This window comes from Phyllostomus hastatus, unplaced genomic scaffold, assembly GCF_019186645.2.
Source record: "Phyllostomus hastatus isolate PE091 unplaced genomic scaffold, TTU_PhHast_1.1 phas_contig_40, whole genome shotgun sequence".
Taxonomy (NCBI): Eukaryota; Metazoa; Chordata; class Mammalia; order Chiroptera; family Phyllostomidae; genus Phyllostomus; species Phyllostomus hastatus.
This window is the reverse complement of record NW_025333872.1, coordinates 99,346,856-99,361,810: the sequence shown is the minus strand read 5'-3', so window position 1 is coordinate 99,361,810 and position 14,955 is coordinate 99,346,856. Positions and strand designations below refer to the sequence as shown.

The 14,955-nt window shown below is 59.6% G+C and overlaps 1 protein-coding gene across 19 annotated transcripts in view; it reads right to left on the bottom strand.

The window, feature by feature from the left end:
- Positions 1-14,955, bottom strand: part of AFDN (afadin, adherens junction formation factor) — a 103,513-nt gene that overhangs the window by 18,140 nt on the left and 70,418 nt on the right. For all 19 annotated transcript variants that reach the window (XM_045843619.1, XM_045843623.1, XM_045843629.1 and 16 more), the window contains 6 exons: positions 5,048-5,113; positions 4,771-4,844; positions 4,287-4,405; positions 2,676-2,870; positions 2,054-2,145; positions 1,526-1,717 (listed from right to left, as the gene is read on the bottom strand). In XM_045843619.1, the coding sequence (XP_045699575.1) occupies positions 1,526-1,717; positions 2,054-2,145; positions 2,676-2,870; positions 4,287-4,405; positions 4,771-4,844; positions 5,048-5,113 (738 nt within the window). The remainder of the gene's footprint in view (positions 1-1,525; positions 1,718-2,053; positions 2,146-2,675; positions 2,871-4,286; positions 4,406-4,770; positions 4,845-5,047; positions 5,114-14,955) is intronic.

Here is a 14,955-nt window from a genome sequence, read left to right as displayed (position 1 = left end):
GGCTCGCCTCAGACGCTGCCCACGGTCCTCCCCGCAGCTGCCCCTGGTGACCACTGGTCACTGCTCTGCTCCCGTAAAGACCCACGCTGGCCCCTGGGGCTTACTCCTGGCACCCCCCGCCCCAGTCCACCATAATTCTTAGTCATTTCAATGCCCGCCCCCGTCCTCTCGGGATCATCTGCCCACGTTGTGAGGCAGAAGCAAACAGCAGGTGTCACCTGCACATGCGGGGCTCCACCTGTGCCGCCCGGACAGCAGGTGAGACTGGGCAGGCTGCTTCCCCGGGGCCAGCAGCTCTTGCAGGGACCCCGAGGGTGCACTGGAGGAGACGGGGCACGCAGCCACTTCACTGTGAAGGGGAGATCTGGAGAAGGCCTCTGCTCACCGTCAGCTCCCGAGGCTGCCGGGGCTGGGGCCGGGGGGCCATCAGGCCGGCAAGGACAGGAGCAAGACGGACCCAAGCACGAGACGAGGTCCAGTCTTTCGGGCACGCAGGGTCTGCGTCCTGAGCCCCTTCTGCCCTCAGAAAATGGGGCTCTCTCGCCTCCTTCCTCCCACAGCCCCCGTGAATAAACCTCCTCCAGCCCCTGGCCGTGTTGTCCTCTTAGGCTCAACGTGCAACCCCATCTCAACTCCCAGCACCTCTGCCCGCCCCGGCCCAGGACTGGCGGACTCAGGACCCTGGCCCAGGACAGGTGCTTGCTGTGCAGCGCAGACGGGACCTGCTCGTGAGCACACGTTTACATTCCTCCCTAGCACAACACCGCGTCACCCCTCTGAAAAGGAAAACACATCGGACGACGTGCCCTCACTCGACGACCACGACTCGCACCGGCTTCTCCACTGGCTGGGGCAGAACGCGAACCCTCAGCCTGCCCCACGGTGCCCCTCCAGGCCGTGCCAGCTGCCTCCGAAGCCCGGAACGCCGCCCCCCGCCCCCGCCCTGGGGCCGCTGCCCTCCCCACCGGCCGTCCCCCACTCCTCTGGGGGGCTCCAGCTCCAGGGCCCCTCCTGCACTATGGAGCCGTCTCGGTCTGGGCAGCTGCAGTGTCATCTGGGGGCCCAGGGTCTGGTCACACCGGAGTGGGGGACCGCTCTGTCGCTCTACGGCCCGGCTCTTTCTACCGTGTGACGCGCACACCTCGTACCCCGGCCACGCCAGCAGTGTCACAGTAGGGACCCGAGGCCACCATGTTCCCGGGGCCTGGGCGGCGCCGGGCGGAAGCGGAGCCCCACCTGCTCCCCGGCTCCCGTTGCTCACTCCCAGAGGCAGCGGCCCACGGGCCCCAGTGACCACCATCACTGGCCTTGCCTCACACAGCGAGGCGACAAGGCGCCCTTCCCCACGCCCTTCCCCACGTTCAGCACCCTAGCCTATCTGTCCCCTCCTCCTCAGCCAACCACACAGCTGGCAAGGAGAGCAACGCCACCAGCAGGGCCGGTGGACAGACCGTGGTGTGTCCCAGAGATGGTGCCACTCCGCCTGCCTGGGGTGGACTGTGCACGGAAACCCCGCCCTCCTAACCTGCATGGCGGCACTGGGGTGGCTGCTGTCCACGCGCCCCTGCGGCTCGTCCTCGTAGGCAGGCCACTGGCTGTGAGGAGGGGGCGGGGCTGCCCGGTCCTGGGACTTGGAAGCAGGGAAGGTGAAGTACTCGCGGGTGTAGGTCTGCGTGGGGATGGGGTAGGCCTCGGGCCGCGGGGGCGGCGTCTGCTCCTGGGAACCGTGAGGAAGACAGACAGGTGAGCTCTGCAGTCCGTACAGCAGGCTAACGAGACTTTCGTGACCTCTTTTATAATACAGCTTACGTCTATTTGAAAATCGTGTTAAAAGTCAGAAGTGTTTTGATCCTAAAAACAATGCAAATGATGGAAAACACTTTACTTTGCCCAGACTTGCTCACCTACAGCTCTTTTCCCTATCCTATTAAAAACAGAAAAACCAACCCCCCAAGCTGTGAACAGGGCCAGCTGTGGCGCCTCTGGGCCTGGCCAGGCGCTCTGAGGGGGGGAGCTAAGGGCTCAGACGCGAAGGTGGGCGCAGGGCTCAGACCTCCGCGCAGAGGTTTCCCGTGGAGACGGACGTTATCTTCGCGGCTGCTCCGGGGGCGTACGCACTCTTCCCGCCAGGACTCGGAGGCTGATCTGGTGGGGAGAGTGGGGACAGAAATGTCACCTGCCGTGGCAAGACGCTGCCTAACAAGGGGTGCAGAGGGCAGTCACCGCGGGCCGCCCGCCTTCGCACATCTGCGAGGCGGATGGCTCAGGGAGGGGCACCAGGCCTGGGCGGGCCTGGGCTCCCCACGCCCCCGCCCCAGCTCCTGAGCAGTCACAGCCAGAGCCACGAGGTCCTCCTACGGACGGGCTGCGGACCGTGTCCGGTGCGGGGCAAACCCGTGTGGGCCGCACACTCGCACTCCTGCTGGTCGCCGACGGCCTGGCCAGCGGCACTGCTGGTGCACCTGCCCAGGGCAGGGACCAAGCCAGACGGTTTCCTCCTCAGCTCCTACCGCCCGTTACAAGGACACCTGCCCTCACAGCCTCAGGAGAACAGGCCAGGGGGCCCGCACGTGTGAGCGGCGGTTCCGTGCTCCCCAGGAGCACCCCTGAGTGCCCCGCCCCTCTGGCCGCGCAGGCCTGGGGCGGGGGAGGAGGGGCCACGGGGGCGCTCTTACTCGCGACGTTGGGGCTGGACCGGTGGTCAGCCCGGTTCTTCAGCAGCCTGTCGTCGCCGGCCAGCTTCTTCGGCTCGCTGTACTCCGCCCAGGGCAGCGGGGGGCTCTCGGGGGACCCGTTCGGAGCCGAGTTGTGATAGAGCTCGAAGCCCTCGCTCTTCGGTCGGGGTTTGCCTGAGCCCCGGCGGTCCGACACTGGAATCACAGCGTGAGCAGGAGTCACCACATGTCCAGGGTCTTTTCTAGACACCGGGTTACTTCTAAAAGAAGGATAAGTCTACAGATATTTAAAACTCCGTAAGCAAATTTGCTTTTAGTGGAAAATAAGATGATTTTCATATAAGAATGAAATCTTTCTAGAGAATCTTAAAAGGTTTTCAAGTAGAGCAACACTGAACAGGCATTAATGGAAAGAGGTACTCTTTCAAAGCTTACTTTCTCACAAGCTGGCCTGTTTTAAGTAACAAAACTAAAAGAACAGAAGTTACAAACCCGTTTTAAAGTAACTTCTCAGAAAACAAATCAGTCCCTCATTTTTAGTTACATGAACTTGTTTATCACTCAGGGTGGGCATGGTCAGAGGCGACACGTGATGGGGCCGTGTGATCCCCATTCTTCAGTTTTCTCAGCCTCTCGCTCGGTAGCCCTGACTTACTACTGACTTTTAAGTTTCCTCTCCTTCCTTGAACCCGTCTGGTTCGCCTCTGAGGTGACGGTGCAGGCAGAACTCACACGACAGCGTGCCGAGTGTCACGCCGTGAAAGAAGGAATGACAGGCCGAGCCCAGGCAGCCTGGACGCAGCCCGGTGTCGGGCCCCGCGAGCAGGAGGCCCGAGTGCTCAGACGCCTGCGCCACGCAGACCTGAGTCCGGGCCTGAAGCCCCCGAACGTGACCCCCGGAGGGGAGCGCTCCACCCGGGCCAGGCTCCGGTCGGGCCCCGTGAGCCAGGCGGGTCATGCGGACTGAGATGGAAAGTACGTGATGATTTAAAATCCGACGTGAGTCACAATCTGTTTTTCCTGTGGTTTCTGAAGTGATTTCTTTACAAAGTCCTAAGTTTATATGGGTTTTTATTCTGAGATTTTTGATGTAGCTACAAAACTATGGTTCCCACCAATAAACTACTTTATTCAAATAAATGTGCATCTTATTACAACGGTGAACTCCCCTGACACGATCATCAGGTCCCAGGTCAGCGCCTGCAGGACTGCGGTAACTACGCATGTGCATAAATAGTCCTCCCACAGAGAATTCCAACCGCAGGGAGACGGGAAACCCACTCACACACTTGCTGCTGACAGAGTGTGCCCCCCTGCGCCGGGGCTGTGGGAGCCCCCGGCAGGCAGCCGGGCCCGTGGGAGTGGGGCTCAGCGGCTCTGAGGGGACAGGCGGTCTGACACGTCACCGTCGTGGCGGCGGGGCCACACTGAGCCCCGGCTCCAGCGAGTCGCACCCTCGCCCTCCTGGTCTTTGAAACGGGGGGGCTGAACTCGACGGCCCCGACCCCACGGGGTGCCCGCTGACAGGGAGGCAGGGCCCGGCCCTGTGATGCCTGGCTGGCAGCAGTCAGAGGACGGACACCCTGTTCCCCCCACGCAGGCCTCACTCACGTCGCTGCATCATCGGGGACGGCTGGTTGAGCAGGGTGGCGAGACCGTGGTAGATGGCTCCTTGTTTTGCTACTTCCAGCGTCACCACGGAGCTGGTCCTTGTCATGAGCTCCGCTGCCCTAGGAAGAGAGGGCCACGGAGGTAAGAAGAGCGAGGTGTGCCACCTGCTCTGTCCCCACAGGAGCCTCGGCCCTGCCTGGCCCAGCTGCTGCTGAGAACCCCACCCCCTGCCCGGCCACCCCTCCCGGACAGCCCCACACCCGCCCAAGGCTGCAGGAGAAGCGCAGGGTGGCGGTGGCGCTCACCGACACCGTGAGGGGCCACTCCCACGCGACAAGTGCCAGGGCACGCGCACTTTCACACTCACACAGGGAGGAGTGGGACACGGCCCTTCAAATTCCTCTCGTCCCCCAATCCCAAACCTCACTGTGAGATATCCCCACAAACGTCCACATGAAGCCTGAAGCGAGCAGACAAACGGTACCTTTCCTGAGAGAGTCCCACCAGGCTCCGCCCGTCCACACTGAGCAGCTGGTCCCCGGCCGCCAGCCGTCCGTCCTGCGCACGTGCCCAGGCAGAGCGTGTCCGAGGTGGGCAGTGAGGGGGGAGGGAGGGAGAAAAACCAGGTGAGGACACGCCCGTCGGCCTGTACACAGTGGACAGCGCACAGTGTCTGGGAACTAGAGACACAGCGGAGCGCCCCCCCGCCGTGCGCTAGAGACAGCACGCCTCAGAGTCGCGTCTTGAGAGAGAGTACTAACCACGTCCGCAGCACCTCCTTTCACCACGGACTTGACGTAGATCCCGAGTTTGTCCTGCCCGGCACCCTGTGCAGAAACAAGGGAGACAGGCCGCGCTGAAGACTCGGCGAGGACCCCTCGGTGGAGCGCAGCGGGGACCACGCTCGCACGCGGCGGCTGCGACGCGACGACTCGAGTCCCGGTTCCTGCGCTCACGTGGGGATCGGAACTGCAAACACGCTGTCCACAGGATCAGCACTCTCCTCGGTGAACACAAAGGGACTAACAGGAAATGTGTCTGTTGTGTTTCCAACTTAAGAAAAATTACCGCTGAAAAATCAGTCAATTATTGACCAGTCTTGAACAGACTGAAAGTTATAGGTCATTTAAGACTGGCTGTGCACAGCCACAATGGTCAGCGAACTAAAACCACTCTCACGATCCACGGACTCATCACTTTAACACAAAAGCAACAACCATAGCACTTTGCACCAATATTTACCTAGACCCCTTACACCCTTACTTAAGGGTGTAAAACAAGAAACACTGTATCGTGGCAAACGAGAAGGACTTCGGGGAGGGAAGACTACGCAGCGAGCACTCTGCAGGACCCCACTCAGGGGCAGGCGCTGCGGCTGTGAGTAAACCCAGAGGCCCCGGGCCACACTGCACGCACGGGAACCCCCCCACGTCCCATCGCGGAGTGCGAGGAGCTTCCGCGAGGCCAGTGTCAGACACAGACACCGCTGCTTCGGAGAACGACTGGTGTTCTGCTCGGGCTGCCCAGCCAGCAACCACAACCCACACTCGGGACTGTCCACCGGGGCCCAGAGGAAGCGAGGTCACGCGTGGGCACTCGCACGGACCCGCGCTGCCGACTCCCTGCGGTGGCGACGTGTCTCCCGGGCACGCCCGCGCCAGCGGCCGGGAGGCGCTGTGTCACGAAAGCAGGAACAGAAGGCGGCACCACAGAGTCATGAAGACGGTGACTTCCGCAGATGACCCACCGAAACAGTTACCTGCAGTGCTCAAACTACTTCATTTCCACCTGAAAACTCCTTTTTCCCATTAGGCGGCCGTGCGGGTTTGAAGAGGAGTCTGACCAGCGAGCCAGCGAGCGTGGCAGAGGGTGCACCCGGCTCTCCCCTCCGGGGACACCCAGCCCCCAGCACGCCGCTGCTCCGTGAGCCTGGAAACATCTGTCACACGCGCAACTCCCCGGTCTCCGGCCTGCTCACCCAGCACCCTCTCTCCCCAAGTCCACGCTGTGGGCCTGCCTGGACCCAGACGCCCACGAGACGCCCTCAGAAACCACACAGCACTTCCAACACAATGAGACAGCCAAGTGCAAACGAGGGTCCTCACCTGGGTTCCTTCACCATCAAATTAAAAGACAAAAAAACCAAAACAGCCCTGGCTGGTGTAGCTCAGTGGATTGAGTGCGGGCTGCGAACCTAAGTGTCGCAGGTTCGGTTCCCAGTCAGGGCACATGCCTGAGTTGCAGGCCATGATCCCCAGCAACCGCACATTGATGTTTCTCTCGCTCTCTCTTTCTCCCTCCCTTCCCTCTTAAAAAAAATAAATAAATAAAACCTTAAAAAAAAAGACACTGACAGCTTCTCTAATTTAAAAAACAAAACAAAACGAAAAAACAAAACAAAACAAAATATTTATTTGGAGAGTTGGCAAACCTTGCACTTTTTGGTAAATCTGCTATTTCACAATATAAAACACACAGAAGGCATTTAGTAAATGGCAACTTACTGAATTCATCATGTCCGTTAGCAGAGAGCAATAAACACATCTTCCACCTGACCTCACAGCCGCCCATGCCGGGTTTCCTGGAAGGTAGGGGCTGAGACGCACTGTGGGAAGTCACTTCCAGACACCCCCCCTGCGCCCACTTGCTGAAGTGGGTGCCCCTGCATACAGACTCTATTAAATGATGAAAAACCACGTCCTATACTTTATGCAGCGTGGGGCTGGCCGCTCCGTGCAACAACTCAGCTGTCGGACCGGCAGCCCTCCCTCCCTCCCACGCCGGCTCACTGAGCACCGGTGCTGTCTGAAGCTGCGTACACACCCACAGACTCAGACCGAGTGCCCTGCTCTCCCGGAGCCTGTACATTCTAGGGTGGTTTTCTCCACAGCTGTCAAGCACTGATTCCAATCAGGGCACTGAAAAGCCCTCTCTTCTTGCAAACCCGACAATGACACTAGTTTACAGCCAGTGCCCTAGAGGCCAGAGTGTTAAAACAGGTTCCTAAAGCGCCCTTTCTCCTCCTGCTCCCTATGTGGCCAGCATAAAAGCGACGCTTGCTGAATTTCAGGGTACAGCAGCTCCCCTACCTTCGGCTTCGCTGTCCACAGTTTCAGTTCCCCATGCTAACCAGATCAGGGTACTCCATGGAAAATTCCAGAAATAAACAACAAGAAGTTTGAACGTGTGCCATTCTGAGTAGCGTGTTCATGAGCCCTCCAGCCGTCCCGCTCCACCCCCCCGGGCGGTGACTCACCCCTCTGTCCAGCACCTCCAAGGTGAACACAGCCCACCCACCAGGCGCTGCACAGCTGCGCTGCTATCACACTGGTGTAAGAGAGACCACACTCACGTAACTTTTACTACAGCATGTTGTTTCGTTTTATTACTCTTGTCCACCTCTCCTGCGCCCACCTTATAGGTTCAACCTCATCGTGGGCGTGCACGTCTAGGAACGACACAACCCCCAGAGCCTGGCCCTGTCCACGCTCCCAGGCATCCGCTGGGGGTCTGGGAGCGTGTGCCTGGGGGACACGCGGGGACGGCGGGTCTGGTTTCAGTGTGGACGGGCACTCGCCCGCATCTGCACACAGAGTCACTCTTCGGTAATGCAACACTTCCTTGTGATTTAGACAATACAACCAATAAAGCAAGCCTTCCTCCACTCCCCATGTCTGTATAAGATCACTACTGATAAAGAAGAAAATTTCATTTGGACAAACTATAACAACAGAACTCTTCTAAAAAAACCACAAAACCACGGAATGCTGTAAGAGAATGGAAGCGATACTCCTGCCTTCTCCTTCGCACCCCGAAGCCCCGTGCACACACTTCTGTCGCCTGTCAGGGAGCTCTCCCGCTGCAGCTCCCGCTCCGGGAAGAGGGCTGTGCTCCCCACGCAGCCAGCTGCAGCTTCCCCGGGTTACTGTGTACGGTCTGACCTCTTCTTTTGTATCAGCGATCTCACACCCGAGGGGAGCTACTAGGCTCTGTTATTTCCTAATCACTCTATACTTCAGACAGCTTAGTACATAAGCTTAAATTTGGCAGACTCCCTATTTCAATAGCATTTAGTCTTAAAACCTTTTAAAACAGGTCATCTGTTATACTACACACAGCATGAAATTTAATAAGACTACGTGGAACATTCAGGTGAAACTGACCGTGTAACAGAGACACCTGACAGCTTCACCACCACCATGTCTTCAGACGGAAGTCGACAGTGTAAGTTTTACGAATTTCAGAAAACTTCTGGCACAGTGGGGACCCTGTCCTCATGACTGACCTGCTGATCACCCGAGGTCAGACCTGCCTTGGGAGACGCCCCTTCCTACCCCCTCAGCCAGTGACTGTGCGGCGGCCCCCTGCAGGAGACACCGCACCCCCAGGACCCAAGCCCAGGTGCTAGCTCCCCACAACTCACAGGCGGGAGCCAGCGCAGGCCTCACGGCCCCGAGGCTGCCCCGTCCCCGGCTCTCTCCACCCAAACCTCTTTCTGACGGGCCGCGTCCGCCCAGACCCTTCGCCGCCCGAGTCCCAGGCTTACCGGTCACGGTCACCCCCTTCCCAACGTCAGACCAGACTTCCTTTGCTGCCTCTGAACGGCTGCTGTGTCCTGTGTTCCAGCTGCTCGGGCAGAAGGCTCCTCCCCAACGCCCTTCCAGAGCAGCTTCCTTATAAGGCTACTAGAGCGGGGTCGATTCCTCGTTTTGAAAACAATTCCTAATCACGAGGAAGTCCGAGTTGCAGGGAACACATCCGTGGGTTAGGAAGCAGCTGCTACACCCATTGTGGGAGTAGGTGAGAGAACACTGGTAACACCGCAGAACTGCCAGTTCACGAAGGTGGAGCCCCGAGCACTTGGGGTTCTGGCCCCAGACGCACCCTCTTCAGAGGGCCACACACACCTGTGACGTGGTCCCGTGACGCGTGACGGGAAAGGCCAGCGCTGGAGAAGCCATGGGTGTTGTTTTCCACACGAGGGAAACTCATCTATGCCGTCAGTTACAGCCGTTTCCTTTAACCCCAAGTCCGCCCCCCCGTGAGCAGTGCCCTCACTCGCCACAAAAGGAGGCCCAGGGAGACAGAGACCTCGATGCAAAGGGTGCAGGAGCGCTGCCCAGGTCACCGACGAAGCCTCGTGAAATCCACGTTTAAAACACACTCCTGGCGGCGGCGGGCGCGCCCCCGCGGTCTGCCGCGGCACCACTTCCCCAGGCGGCCCCTCCCCCTCCCACGGACACCCGCCCTCTCTGCAGCCCAGGGGCCTCTGTGGGGACGGATGCCCGCCCCTCCCCCAACCACTCGAACCCTAGCTGTACTCCGGGCACAGCTCAGAGCTATGAACTGGCCACCAGCAACTGTAAACGTGCCTGCTGTACAGAGCCCTGGCAGCTCCCCTGGTGACTAGTTTGGGAAGACAGAACCTCGGGTCGAGTGCCTGGAGACGGAAGCATGCTAAGGCGTGTCGAACCACTGCTGTGCCTCAGATCCACGTGGGTAACTGCTTTCGACCCAGAGCACCACACACCCGACCGACGCAGGGGCGACCCAGTGGGTCAGTCTGGCCACAGCAACCTTGGCCTGGAGCGTCCACCCCAGTGGGGGGACAGAGCGCCCGGCCTGGGCACCGGTGGGCTCGTGCCGGGCACACGGCAGACCGTCGCCTTCAAGCCGCTCTAACTCCCCGGCGGCACGCAGCTCCCTTGCTGCCTGCCCTGCTCCGTCGGAATACAAGTCAGAACACTCGAGACGCTCAAGATAACGCATAAAACGAAACGAATTAACTTCAGAAACAGTAAACCACTTACATCGTTATCTTTAACAACGCACACACTGACTAATCTGGACTGAACTTAAAGTGATTTGCCAGAGTGGGTCTGTTGGTCTCTACTTCCTTCCTTACGTGGGCACACCCCTCAAGTTCATTCCACGGCGACCACCTCCTCCTCCTCCTCCTCCGACTCGGAGGACACAGGGGCCCACAACAACGGCAACTCCTCGCCGCTGCGCGCCGGCGCCTCTCGCCAGCCGCTCCAGAGCGCACACGGGAGCGGGAACGGGAGCGGGAGCGAGGCGGGCGCTGACCAAAGCCGGCCAGGGAGGCAGACGCAGCTTCGCAGACGCTGGCGAGAGGCTGCCGGCCGCGCCGCGCCGCCAGGCGGGGCAGCCGTGGGGCCCCACCTCCCGAGCGAACCGCGCGTCCGTATGAAACGGGCCCGGGCTCCAAAGACGGAGTGTGGAAGGGAGAATCCACACTTCCTCATTAACGCACATCCACTACACACCGAAGCCACACCGTTCTGGACACAACGCCTAACACAACACATCACATTAAACCTAACCCCCCGCTGCCGTTCTTGAAAGGCGGCTGCCGGAGGGAGCCCGTGGAGCGCCCGTGCGGGCCGCACGCCCGGTTCCTCCCGGGTGGCGCTGCTCCCAAGCGGCAGGCTTCTCACGCCGGTGTTACAACCACCACAGGACCAGCAGTAAACGCCCGACTCTGCAGGTCACTGGGTAGAAAACAAGACCTCACCACAACACAGTACACGCCATCACGGTGCACCCTGATCTCCAAGCCCAGGGAGAGGAACACAACACAGTGGGCGCAACATAAAAAACACGTATTAAAGCTAAAAAATTTAAAAAATCACTTGCCCAAAGGTATCTACACTGGGGCTGGAAAAACTTACTGTATATTTAAGTGTATTTACTATTTGTAAAATTTAGAAAATAAGCATGACCATTCTAAATTACCCATTCCTCACGTAACAGATCAAAACCCATCTCAGAAACGTCATGTCGAAAGCAACTGCACATTTCAAAGGCACCGGGAGTTCTGGAGTCCCGAGCCGCAGCTCTGCTCTTGAACTCAGCTTTGGCGTGTGGGTCCCCAGGCAGGTGGGCACCATGCTGCCGGCGCTGTGGGCCTTCACCGTTTCAGACCGCCAGGGAACACCGTTTCAGACCACCCGGGAAGAACGCAGAGACGAGGCCCCTGCCCTCAAAAAAAGCAACCGAGACGCAGTAATGAAGGTCGCTGCGTGTATGAGCTCGGTGTTGACCACCCAGGGCCTGTTGCAGCTGCTCTTCTTTCCTCTGAGAGGGAAGGAAGGGGTGTGAGGCGGGACCTGGGGTGGGGGGACTGGGAGGTGGCGAGGGAGAATGGGTGGGGGAGGGAGGGTGAAGCAAACAGGCAGGAGGAAGGGTGTGCAAGTTAACGAAAAAGGGCCCCGAACCCAAGGGCGCGAGAGGCTGTGCTCCAGACCATTCCCCGGCATCCACAAGGAATGCACCTCTCAGCCCACCCGAGGGTCTTGGGTTTCTCATGCGCCCAAGGTGCCTTTCGGGAAGACTCCAGAGTGCGGGCCCCGCCAGCTCCAGCACAGCGCACAGCGAGGCCCCCGGGGAGGCGCGCAGGCTCCCAGCATACCCTGGGCAGGCTCCGAGTGAGGGCAGGAGTACCAGACGAGTAGCAGCATGAAGACGTCCTCAAGCACAAACCCGAGAAACAAAGAGCAGCAGGAAGAGGACAGACGCGCAACCCGCGCAGCAGGAGCTCACCCTGCGGCGGCTGGGCACAGAGACCCAGTCCCGATGGCAGCCGGGGGCCCCGGGGCGGCAAGCCGGCGGGGTGACCCCAAACACCCACAGCTCCCCAGGCTCGACGCTCAGCAGGGAGCTCCGCCCACGTCCCTTTCTCAGGCTCTGAGACGGCGCCGTCGGTCACCTGGCTCTGATCCACTCACTGTTACAGTTCGGAACCAAGTGTGAAAACATCGTAAAGCGCTCTTCTCCGTAGGAATGACCGTAACTCTGAAACCATCGCTGCTAAAACTCACTCCTGACACACACTATGCTCAGCCCCGCGAGGGTGCGTGGGAGGTGCTCCCGACAGACGCGGCGCGGGGAGCAAGTCGCAGCTTGACTCCCCTAAGCATGGGGCTCCAGGCCCAGCTCTGCTCACTTGTTTACTCTCGGCACCAGTTACGAAACAGACCACGTCGCCACATCAGTCTTTCCCTTCTCCGTAACAATGAGAGGCGCTGGACAGGGTGGTTTTAAGTCGGGTCCCACAGATGGGCTGCAGGAGGCCCAGGGGCCCCTGACAACCGTGCAAAATGTGCCGGGTGGGGACGTCACCAGGGCGAAGGCACAGAGCTCTCCTGAGACTCTGAGAGTGGCCTGGGAGTCAAAGGGGAGAGGCTGAGGTACATGGCCCCACAGCCCTCCCCCTGCTTCCGCCCGCAGCTCACAGAGATGCCCTGGGCAGGGGTGCGCCTCGACCCCAAGCCTCAGCTGAGTCTGGCTGGCCTGAAGGTGCCCTTCCCTCACGGGCCTCACAGATGCGCCATCTCCCCAGAGGGCCACCGTGCAGGGCGACGGCTCCGCTTCAGAGGAGGAACACCCGGCGCCCCGACTTTAACACTGTGAGTGAACCCCACAGTCAGTCAAAGCACTCAGGCCTGTATCGTAAAAAGAGAAGTTTTCTTTTTATACAACTTATTATTGTCCTTTTAGAACAAAAATATAAAATACTGTTTTCAAACTCATAAGCAAGACTCATGCAGGGCACTAGGTCATTTTACACAACTCAGTGGAGAGTTATTTCTGGAATTTCCACAAAGCAACTCCGCAATCACAAGGCATACTTGGGAATGGATTTTACAAAGGAACCAAGAATTTCCTGACTCCGTTTTCGGATGAGGTCTTGCCCACGTGGCCACAGTTAGGATGGGCAAGGACCCAAAGCGGGGGGGTGTCTCAGGTCTGCAGGTGGCACCACAGCCCCGCTCCTGGGGTGTGGGGGGGTGCTGTGCTAATCCGTGCCCTCTGCTTTGAGGGCAGGGACAGTGGATTATGTGTTTTAAGCTAAACGCTGGTAAATCCAACTCAGAAAACTACAATTGTTCTGCAGTCTAAAAGCACACACTAACACTACCTTTAAGACACTGCCGAAGCAGCCACTTATTTTTAACTAAAATAGTAAAATATTCTAAGCACTTTTTAAATTGTCATCTTCTGCTTACTCTCCGAAAAGACGGTTTCAGAGAAAGCCTGCAGTGACCACCACCTTCTGCAGCCAGAACGCAGCTGGGGCACGGGCATTCCTGCGTACCCCTCAGCAAATCACACGGCTGCAGTTACAGTCGAGTCAGGCAATTTTCACTGTATTATAACCAGCAGGACCAAATTTGTTTTTTTCTCGTACGAAAAGCATACAGGAGCCTTGTACTTGCATGAACCTTAAGAACTTGCAGCATTAAAACGAAAAGCAACAAACACCTGGGTGTGTGATAATTACAAGCCATGTTAAAGGGCCGCTTCATGAGCGTTCATTAGCGGCAGGTTTAAACAAGTCACAGTGGAAGAAAAAACATTCTTTCAAGATCGCAGCTGGGGCAGGCCCGGGAACACCCACCCCACGGCCCCAGGACACTCACCAGCGGGCCCGCTCTCCCGACGACGGAGAACCACATTCCAACGCCAGATGGCAGCCCCTTCTCCAGCTGGAGCCCACGGCCCGCTTCGCGCCGCCGCCACGGCCACCCGCCCAGTGGGGAGGGCGAGACTGGGTCACCACGGCCCCGCGCTGGACACAGTGACGGCACACGGCATTTAGCAACACCAACATCCAGACTGTTACGTAACCAGTCAGCTCTGATTTCTGTTCACTTCGTACTTCATCAGACTTTAAAAAGAGCCAGAAAAGTAAAAGGGACGGAACTGTTTGTGTTCTAAAAACCCAAACAGGAAGCGCCGTGCTGTCCCCCAGATGAGCAGGAAGCAGCATGTTCGACTTCCCGAAGCAGCGCTTCGGAGAGGAACCCGTGCGCACGACGGGCCCCAGTCATCTGGATCTCATAAGACGGACCGCGGAGGGCAGGGGCGTCGGCGAACCGACGTCAAAACAATGTCCGGGCTCCGGGCCGCGGAGCCACACGCTCCTCAGGGAACCGCGAAGGGGGCCTGGGCCAGAGAGCACAGCCGGCACGGAGGGGAGGGGCGATCGCAGCCACAGACACGGGGCGGCGCTGCGGCCCAGACAGGGAAGGGCACACACGGCGCGAGTGACAGGAGCACACACACGCGCAACAGGGGGTGAGCAGGCTGATCCGCACCCCCCAGGGTCCCTCGCGGGACACTGGAGGCCGCCACACTCCCTCGCTGGGCTGAGGCCTGGAGGGGCCGCCCAGGGCCCCCGACCACCCAGGCGCAGGGCCCGGGCTCCAGGGCTGACAGCTGGGAGCGGAGCTGGGCCTCAGCAGGAGGAAGGGCGTCTGTCTGCCAGAGGTGCTGCGCGTTCTCCGCGTGATCTCCTCCGCAGCATCCAGCAGCCCCCAGCTTCACCGCTGGCTCTCACACGCACCTGAATGCCACACTCACCTGCTAACCAACCTCTCTACTGGACCCCCCCAGCGGGCCTCCCAGGCCTCCCAGGTCTCAGATGGACACGTGCAACGCTGCACTCCAGCTTCTCTCCGGCCGCGGCGTGCCGCGCTTCGCAGCACACCCCCGGAAAAGGACACTCCCACACACCCCAGTGCAGGGGCGCCGTGGGGGCGCGAGGTCACCTCTCCCTGCTCCACCCTGGAAGCGCACGTGCGAGGCATCAGCCCCGCCAGGCGGCAGCGGTGTGCCCAGGGGCCGGGCCCCGAAGGGCATCATC